Source organism: Gastrolobium bilobum, unplaced genomic scaffold (assembly GCF_033153095.1).
Source record: "Gastrolobium bilobum isolate Gb01-03AN ecotype WA unplaced genomic scaffold, APGP_CSIRO_Gbil_v1 utg2926, whole genome shotgun sequence".
Lineage (NCBI taxonomy): Eukaryota > Viridiplantae > Streptophyta > Magnoliopsida > Fabales > Fabaceae > Gastrolobium > Gastrolobium bilobum.
Window position 1 is genome coordinate 219060 of NW_026898807.1, and position 9837 is coordinate 228896.

The following is a 9837-nucleotide window of genomic DNA, read 5'->3' on the forward strand; positions in this document are numbered from 1 at the left end:
TGAGAGTTTAGTAAAAATTCCCAATATCTTTCTCTTATTTTTTTAAACTCACAAAACAAAAAAAGGACTTACTAAAATCCTCAATTTCTTTTATTTTTCCTCCTAAAACTAACTCCCAAACAAAACCTAAAAAAAGCATAAGTTAAAGTTTAAGCAACTGCGCTCACCGTGATTGACTACGTCCCCTTACAAAGGATACTAATCTACACAAATGTTAATACAGAATGGAACTCAATCCATCTAGAAGGTACTCAAGCATATGTATCATAAAGCTACATCTCAATCTATTCTCTAAATTCACTTCAACCGCAAAATCGCCTCTCCTACCCTGCATTTTTTTTAATAAGAAGTGGGAAATATTATTTATACCAAGATTAAAAAAAAATTAAAAATATTTCATGATCGAAGCTACACCTCAATTTATGTAAGCCTTCTCTAAATTCACTTTAACAGCAAAATCGCCTCCCCTCTCCTTCACTTTTTGTAATACCAAGTGGGAAATATCATTTATACCAAGATTAAAAATATTTCGTGATTAAGTTAAAAGACCTGTTTTGGTCACGATAGATAAGACATGCTATAATATCCTGCTCTTATTTAGTTTATCTCGATGATTCATTTTATTCTAGCAGGATAAGCTATCGTAAGGGGACTCGTTTCAAATACCATATATGATAACATTATCTAAATTATTACACATCAAACACATGAGAAAATATGGGTCGATTAACTTTCAAAGGTAGCTCAGTTGATAACTAAGCTCTCAAGAAATTATATGGTTCAGGGTTCAAAGCATGAATCATGAATACCTCCAAATTTATATCCAAAAATAAAAAAAAAACATATGGGTTTATCATATCCATATCATTTTTTATTTTTATTTAATCGATTTAAAGGGTAAGATATTATAACAACCAATTAAGGTTAGAATTATTATCAATCAATTTCACCGTTAGATCGATTATATTGATTCAACGGTTATATTAAAAAAAATTCATCTTTGTATGATTATGATTCTTCATATTTAATACTTTATATTTATTTTCACTTTTGTATGGTAAAATTGATTGGTAATAATATTGATAGTAACCCTAATTAATTGTTACAATATCTTACCCTTTGAGTTTGAAATAAAAAATTATACTTTTAATTAAAAGGAGAAATATTTTATTCTTTAAACATATATCTCTTTAAAATCTGCCTCTTTGGTCACTCCGAAAAAAAAACCCGAAAAATGTTATCGGGTCATAGGCAGCCTCAACCAAAATCCAAAAATTTAAAATTAAAAACAAAAAAAATGTTCTGACAGTACTCATCACCATTTCGTTTCTATCCCAATTTCCAAAGGCACGGTACAATCTTCTTTTCTGTTCAAATCAAAACCATAATCATTCACCTTTTCCAGTTCCTGCTCCACATATCTCACTTATTCTTCTCCATCCAATAAAACTTTTTTTATTTTTTCATGTTCTGAACCGAGTCAATCATCGACTCGGCGAGTCACGTTTTCGAATCGGTTTTTTCAATCTCAAGCAAAATGGCGACGACAAGGTCCCCGAGCCGTTCCTCCGAGGACATCGTCGATTCGACGCCGTTGCTGGCGAATTCCGGCGGCTCTTCCGGCGAAATTAATTCCGGGCGTCAAGTTGTTAGGAGACAGAGGCTTCGTCAAGCGGCGCGGTTCCTCCGGCAAGCGAGTGGGAGGACGATGCGCGAGCCGTCAATGTTGGTTCGAGAGACTGCGGCAGAGCAATTGGAGGAGAGACAGAGCGATTGGGCTTATTCGAAGCCCATCGTCATCCTCGATATCATTTGGAACTTCGCGTTCGTTGTTGTGGCAGCCACCGTGTTGATTTTGAGTCGAAGTGAAGCACCGGGAATGCCTCTTAGGTTTTGGATTGTGGGGTATGCTATGCAATGCATCCTTCACATGTTCTGTGTTTGCGTCGAGTATCGAAGACGGAGACGGCACCAACGTGCCTCATCCTTGAACGCAGTTGCAGGGCAAGACAGGGTTGGAAGTAGCAGTGGGAATTTGAGTTCCGCTTCAAGGGAGGCTTCTGGTTCTGGTTCTGGTTCTGGTTCTGCGCAGTATGCGTCATTGCCGCAATTAGCTCAGGAGGGTACTAGGTGAATTTCTTCACTTTTTTTGGGTTTAATTCAGGTTTTTATTTGGTGACTGATTTCCACTCCATCTCACTCTTTGGATACTTGTATTGACGGATTAAGGGACTGTCATGTGAACTTTGGAATTCCATGATACATTAACGAAATTTAATTTGTTTGTTCCCACTTCCCGTGTTAATCTTATTCATAAATGATAACACTGGATTAAGGTGATGCATGATGGTTTGTATTAAGGGTTTTAAGGAACCTCAACTTGTTTTCGTATACTTTACAAATAGGTGATGCTTGATACAGAATTACATTAGGACCCCCTGTGATTTAGGGATATGCCATGGAGAATTGTTGGGTAAACTCACACCCGTGAGGTTTAAGTCACTTTAAGGTAAAACAAGCTCTTTTAATTGACTACTGAACTAACATTCAGTAATATTTGAAAGAGCTTATATAGCAAAGCAACTGTAGCTTTCTCATTAGTTGAGGGGCGGGGGGGATAATTCTCCCTGACAGTTCAAAAGATGTTTAAGATTTTTTTATACTTATCAAAATCCTGTTAAATTAAAAGATCTCCAAAGTCTCTGTCAAATTACTTTTAATGATTGAAAAGAATGAGTAACTTGTAAGTTTGATGGTAAAAAGATATGACAGAGATTGTCATATGATAATTAACTGATTTTCTGTTAAAGTAATTATTTTTATTTAAAATCACAAAGCATAGGTGTAAGTGTGTAGGATCATGTACCAAAATAATCCCTTTTGAACCACAAGGGATGTAAGTGACCAAGTGTAATTCAGATTCCAGCCTTGGTTTTCTTAGGCCCCATTTGGCTGTTGGAATTGGACTTGGAATCAGAAAATGGGCCTCTTAATTTAAATTATCTTGTTTAGCATCTGCATTAGATTTAGAATCCCAATTCTAAGTAACAATTTCAAAAACATAAATAATTTAAACGATTCCAAAATCTTAGCTTGGACCACAAAAATTACCATTCCAAGGATTGAGATTTTAGTATATTATAAGCCTAGGATATAATAATTTTAAACTAAAGCTAGGAATTGACAAAATAACCTAATTATAAGCCTCACAAAACAATATTATTAGTGATTAGTCATAATTGAGTCACATAAAGTGATTGCTTGAAACCCATGAGTGTTGGTTGCTGTGGTTAAAAGTGGCTGTTTGAATCTCAAGGTCTAAAGTTCGATCCTTAGAGACGTATCCTTGGGGAGCAAGGTTATCAATTGCATGCAATCCTGCTACGATAGCAGGCTGCAGATGGTGGCCGTTACTGTCTGTGTCGCAACGTAACAAGTAAGAGTTGCGGCTGCTGCGCCCAAATTGCGGCGTGTCGCAGCCAAATCACGCTGCAACGTGGAATTCAAATTTGCCCTCATTTTTTATTTCTAACAGCTATTTTTCATGAGTTTGTTTTGTTCTTTTAATAGGGTTTTAGTATGAAAACCTCAACCCACTCTCTTTTTCTCCCCACTCTCTTGATCATATCTTGACTTCCTCTCGTCTCTGCCTCTCTCTCTCTCGTCTCTCTCATTGCTTAGCAGGTTCTGCTATTGTACCCATTCTGACATTCTCTTGCTTTCTGCTATAAGTTGATGGATGGATGTTGTGGTGCTAAAATTATGAGATCAGGAAGAAAAAGGGGGGAAGAAGACGAATAGCCGAGAGAAGAAAGGGAAAATTGGGAAGGAGAAAAGAGAATTTTGGAATTTTCATCTGTTATCTTTCATCTTGTCCTTGGTCTTTCTCTTGCTGATACTTGGTCTGATAGTCATTTAGAAACAGAGGGATAGGAAACCCATTTCTGTCCTTGTTTTATTTTGGGTGTCAAATTCTATTTTGGTATTTAGAACCAGAGAATGATAGGAGCTTTATTTTTAATTATGAATGTCTGAATGAATGTCTTTATTTTTTAGTATTTATATATGTGATATATTTAGATTTTATTCCGCTATACCACAACCCTTTTTAGTGTTATAGCCTTTTCGGGGTCGGCTGCGATCGGCCGCAATCTACATTTGATAACTATGTTAGGGAGACCTTTGACCTTCACCACACCTAGGTCAAAATTGCGAAAACATTGTATATATCTCCAAAAAAGAAAAAGAAGAATAACAACAAAATAGGCAATGACATAGCCAAATTAGGGGCATATAGAGTGAGTGGATGATTGTGTAAAGCCTCTTTTTAAGAAGAAAGAAAATATTGCAATGAAATATCCAAATAGGATGCATAGAGTGAGTGATTGCCGTAGTCCCTGTTTTAGAAAAATGAGAATAAGGCAATGAAATAATCAAATAGGGTGCATTTAATAGCACTCCTTTAGTTCCTTTTCATTTAACAATTTAAGTTTATTTGATTTTTTAATTTCTTTTATGAGAATTGATGAATGAAAATGCAAAAAGAAAAAATAACTAATGAATAATTGAATCGGGTGATTCATATTAGTGATACGGAATCGCATTGATTCATGCTTGTATCACATGATTTCAAAGCCATCTCTGCTTCATCACTTAATACAAAATACTGGCTTGCCAAATCGCCGCATTGATTCATGCTTGTATCACATGATTTCAAAGCCATCTCTGCTTCATCACTTAATACAAAATGCTGGCTTGCCAAATCGCATTGAATCGTGAATTGTGCTATTCTAACAACATCTATGTTCATTCTCCACCATACATTATTGTTTGTGTACTACAGCAACCATCACTGTCACCTGCGTACTTTGATAAAGCATTCCTTCTTTTGCTGTTTTAATTTTCTTTGTTGTTCTTCTCTTCCACAACTCTTGCTCCACTTGAATCCCCCCATCATGCATCAATCTCCAGCTCAACCATCCGCTGATCCTACTAATTGTTCCTTAGAAATTTGATATTCCACTCAATCTGCAATTCTATAGCAAAAAGGAAAAATTGAGGATTTAAAAGTTCAACCAAGCATATTTTAGTTTTTTAATATTATTATTTATTAATTTAAATTTGTTGTTTTTTATAAGTTTTGATCAATCATTTTAACAATAAAATTTCAATTTTATGCATCAATTCTATGGTGCAATCATGTAAGTGCTTTATTTGCCTGATTAATTGCCAAAAAGGTGATACAATGCATTTCTTTAAGATTAATAACATGTAATTTTTAATGCTTTAAATTTACCTGATATGCGTTAACCTTCTAACTTGAACAAATGAGATACTTTATAAATTGGTGCATGTAAAAACAGTGTTTTGGGATGACACAATATGTTCAATGTTTATCAGCTTCTTATTGTTGATTACAGGACGAGCAATTATTGTTATACCTGTGAAATAATTAAAGCTGAGGATAACACGACAAATGACTAAGTGTTATTTTTCTCGTGTTATCCATTTTACGTTTGTTGTTTTTCTCAGCAGTGTTGCAAAGCATTTGGAATCTGCCAATACAATGTTTTCATTTATTTGGTGGATTATTGGATTCTACTGGGTATCAGCTGGTGGTCAAGCTTCAGCCCAAGATTCTCCTCAGCTTTACTGGTTTGACCTCTCTTAGTCTCTCTTATTCAAATTGTTTATATATCCATTATCAGTGGCGGAGCCAGCAAGATTAATGAGCCAGGCCAAAAAAATTTAGCTGGTGCCAACCATTAAATTTTATCCCTTCAACTTAACTACGGTTATTTACCCACGTCCAAAACGTGTTTAATTTTTAAAAATTAGCCAGGGCCTGGAGCCAACGTGGCTCTGTCACTGTCCATTATTAACCATTTCATTTGTAATTTATTCTTCTTTTGGCAAATCTACCATTATTTACTTATTTTTGTTCAAAGCTTTTGACAGAATCTACATTCAATGCAGGCTATGTATAATCTTCCTGGGTTTTGATGTTTTCTTTGTCGTTTTCTGTGTTGCACTGGCGTGTATCATTGGTGTCGCTGTTTGCTGTTGTCTTCCATGTATCATTGCACTTCTTTATGCAGTTGCAGACCAGGCAAGTCATGTTCTTGGTCATTTCCTGCTCTTGTTTTTAGCTGTTATTGCTGTATGAATCTATGTGTCTTAGAAGTTCCAATTGGACGAACTATATTATGTGTAAAATTGGGTGGGAAGTTGCTAAGCATTAATGATCTTTGAAGTGATTTTGGATTTTAACCATTTCAACATGGGAAAAATTTTTGTCCTTTGAAAGGACAATAATTTTAGTTAAAACTAGTATTTTTTATTTAATATTTAAATTAAAAAAAAAAAAACTTTTGCTTTCTCTTACCTTGATTTCTGTTTCTCTCACCATAAAACACGGTAGTTTTGACTAAAATGTCACAATTCTATGGCCTTTTAAAAGGACAAATACTGATCCCTTTCAACGTATGTAATAATTTGTGAACAATTAATACCGTGATCTTTGTATTTTGTAAAACACATGAATGGACAGACTAGACAAGCGTTAAATCCGAATTTATTTGTTTCACTATGTTAGTAATTAGCTCAGCTGTACATAGTTGAATTGCACTACCACTGACTATTGAGCTAACACGCTGAACATGACTCATTATTACAGTATAACAGAAACATAAGGGATATTGTACACATATTTCCTTATATTAGGGTTCTCTCTCTAGGTCCTCTATTTTTCTGCGTGTGGGAAAATCTCAGATTGCTTATGAACTTGTATCCCTGAGATTGTTCAGGGTTGAAAGGGAGGCAAATTATAACACTAATATTAAATTTTATTGTAAAATGAGAGAGAGACAGGATCTAGAGAGAAAACCCAATTATTGTAAATTGAAGTCTTTTTCGCCTTATGCCTGTGTTATCTATATAAAAACCAGGTTGTGTACAGCTTATAAGAGTGTAGTACAAGTTTTCAACTTTAAACTAGAAAGAAAAATTACTTCAATAACCGTGACAGCCACTGTTTCAACGCTTATGATGAAAAATTATGACTTCATTCTATTATAGAGAGGAAAAATGGTTACAAGTTAAAATAATCTTTTGTGAAAAAATGATTATAATACTTTTCATTTTCCCCAACGTTAATATTGTTGATCTTGGCTTCTAGGCTCTGTGAGAAGGAGCAAACTTTGCCATATAACTTGATTTCCTACGACTTTGTAGTAGACTGAATATGTCAGTAATTATTGACATAGTAAATTGGGAGATATTTATTGTAATTTATTAATTGCACTCTTCCTTGATTTCATCTCTCTCTGTCTCTATATGGGTCAAAAATCAGGAAGGGGCACCAAAGGAAGACATTGAGCAGTTGTCAAAATTTAAATTCAGAATAGTTGAAAGTAGTGAGAAACTTACTGGTAATACACAAGAACCTGTTGGAGGAATAATGACCGAATGCCAGGCTGAGTCACCTATTGAACGTGTTCTTTCCGAGGAGGATGCGGTATGTTGTCAAGTTCTGTTATGCGTGGGTTTAACCTTTTCTCCCTTTTCCAGTGGTCTTGTTGTTCTGCTCTCTTTAGATATTATTTCACTGTATTTGGAACGGAAATCCGTGTCATGTTTCAAATAGTTAAATACAGACTTTTACATACTGATATTTTTTGTTATTGTCAATGTTTTGATATGTATGATACAGATTCACCTTCTGAACACATTCTTACACTGTAGGATGGAATTTGTATATATTTTGGTTGTATGTGTGCTTGGTCTTCCATTTCTTTTTCCGTATGGTGTCTTTTCAATATCACATTATACACGGAAGGAAATTGACATAATGGTTCAAGTACATGCTAGTTCATAGTAGTTAAAATCTCGATTTATCATAACGATTTTACCAATATTCTAAACGCTTTTATGATTTTTTACAATTTTTTTACATTACGATTTTACGTTTTACGATTTTTTATCCCCCTTCCAATTTTATGTAAAATCTCGATTTTAATTGCTAGACAATTTTCATATGATAACTCTGTGATTTGACAAAAATGTCTGCATCCTCAGTTATGCTGCAGATCTTAAGTTTTTCTTTTTTGGTGGTATACCATAGGAATGCTGCATCTGCCTTTCTTCTTATGAGGATGGGGTTGAACTAAGAGAACTTCCTTGTGGTCACCATTTTCACTGTGCCTGTGTGGATAAGTGGCTCTATATTAATGCTACATGCCCCCTCTGCAAGTATAACATCTCGAAAAGTAGCAACCTCAATCAAGAAGTGTAGAAGAGGTCAGGAAAATTTCTAGCAGCCATGTTGAGGAATATGCATACTTTTTGGTTCACAGTTTAATAGGCACATCATGTTGATATACTTTGATGTGGGCCTAAACAGCTGCTGCTGCTGTGTGCTGGTTATCTTATAGTGATAGCGGTTTTGATTATTCCTAGTTATTGTGACTTCCTAACTGGTTGTGTATATCAGGGTTGTTCAGTGCATATCGGCTGTAATTATCTTAGAGGCAATTTGGTTGAAATTTTTATTTTTACTTTTATTTTATCGTCATCATTATTATTGCGGTCCAAGAGACCTATAATGTCTCGTAAGACACTGTGGAAAGCTTTACTGTGTCTCAATATATGCTTTGAAATGTTCAGTCCAACTGCCTCCATATTCTTGTAATGTTGATGGTATTGATAGAATTTTCTTGAGCGTATAAATAATAAAGGACGGCCTGTCAGGCAGGCTGTGGACGTAGTGAAAATTGCTATTTGTAAAGATTTTTAAAACAATCCGAAGACATTATGGGGCTGTTTGATTCCTATTCTCAAAAATAGTTTTTAAGTTTTTAAATCAAAAAAGTAAAAAAAAAATTTGTTTGGAAATGATTGTTTTGCAAAGTCCTTTCCAAAACAATGATTCTTTTATAGTTTTAAAAACTAAAAAACCAAAACATGTTTCTCCAAAACTGTTTTATGATTTTTTTTGTTTAGGCGGTGACAATTTCGTAAATATCAGGATTCATTAATGACAATTTTGTAAATATTAGGACTCAAAACAATTACTTTAGGTGCATATTTGTAATTCTAAAATTTTATTAATGACATTTTTATAAATAATTACAACTTCTTTATAACTTTAATTTAGCTACACTCAAACAAATTTTTTATTTTTGTACTCTCAAAATCAGTTTTTAAAATTCACCTATATTTTTGGTAATGATATTATTATATGTGTGAACATTCCACTAGGTGCATCTGCTAGAAAGTTGCTAATTCACAAGAGGAGTATCTCATTCATGGAACAAACTAACACGCGAGCTGCAACCTTCAAACAAACGCCCATTTCACAGAACTGCTTTATAAAGTAAAAGCAAATGAATTATAAGTTCGATGCCAAAATGCCATTAACTTCAAATACACAATCCAAGACTTGTCAAAATACAAAGTAAATTCGATGCCATTAGTGTAGCTCAAGTCTTTCATATGGTTGGGCCGACCAAGAAGCGATGAAAGCACCCACGCAGCCACCTATTAGGGTTGGCAAAACGGGCCAACCTGATCCTGCCCAACCCAACTCGTATTCAATCCGAAAAAAACGAGTTGAGTTAGGATTGACTCGAAAACAAAAACGAGCGAGAAAACCCAACCCGACCCGAGTCGGGTTAGGGTTGGCTCAAAAATATGGTTTGTGGGTTGACTTGAAAAAAAAAATAGCTCAGAGGTTGGCTCGAAAACTGGCTCGTGGGTTGACTCGAAAATTGCTCGCGGGTTGGCTCATTTTCAGCCTATTTAAATGACCTTTAGTATTATTACACAGCTATGTGGCTT

General features: G+C 34.8%; 1 protein-coding gene across 2 annotated transcripts; it reads left to right on the forward strand.

Annotated features, from left to right (window-relative positions):
• Positions 1–1295: 1295 nt before the first annotated feature.
• Positions 1296–8633, forward strand: LOC133284273 (E3 ubiquitin-protein ligase At1g12760-like). Of its 2 annotated transcripts, none has more exons than XM_061481269.1 (5): positions 1296–2130; positions 5533–5655; positions 5977–6113; positions 7356–7516; positions 8123–8633. In XM_061481269.1, exons 1-5 carry the CDS (start codon positions 1538–1540, stop codon positions 8291–8293), a joined length of 1185 nt encoding a protein of 394 aa, XP_061337253.1. In that variant the 5' UTR covers positions 1296–1537; the 3' UTR covers positions 8294–8633. The 2 variants fall into 2 exon arrangements, with proteins under 2 accessions (XP_061337253.1, XP_061337254.1); XM_061481270.1 differs by having other exon boundaries at positions 5536–5655; positions 5977–6109; positions 7352–7516.
• Positions 8634–9837: the final 1204 nt, after the last annotated feature.

Coding starts and splice junctions, on each gene's coding strand:
- LOC133284273 (XM_061481269.1), top strand. CDS start 1,538: ATGGCGACGACAAGGTCCCCGAGCCGTTCCTCCGAGGACATCGTCGAT. Junction 5,656..5,976: donor GATTCTCCTCAGCTTTACTG/GTTTGACCTCTC, acceptor CATTCAATGCAG/GCTATGTATAATCTTCCTGG. Junction 6,114..7,355: donor TGCAGTTGCAGACCAGGCAA/GTCATGTTCTTG, acceptor AAAATCAGGAAG/GGGCACCAAAGGAAGACATT.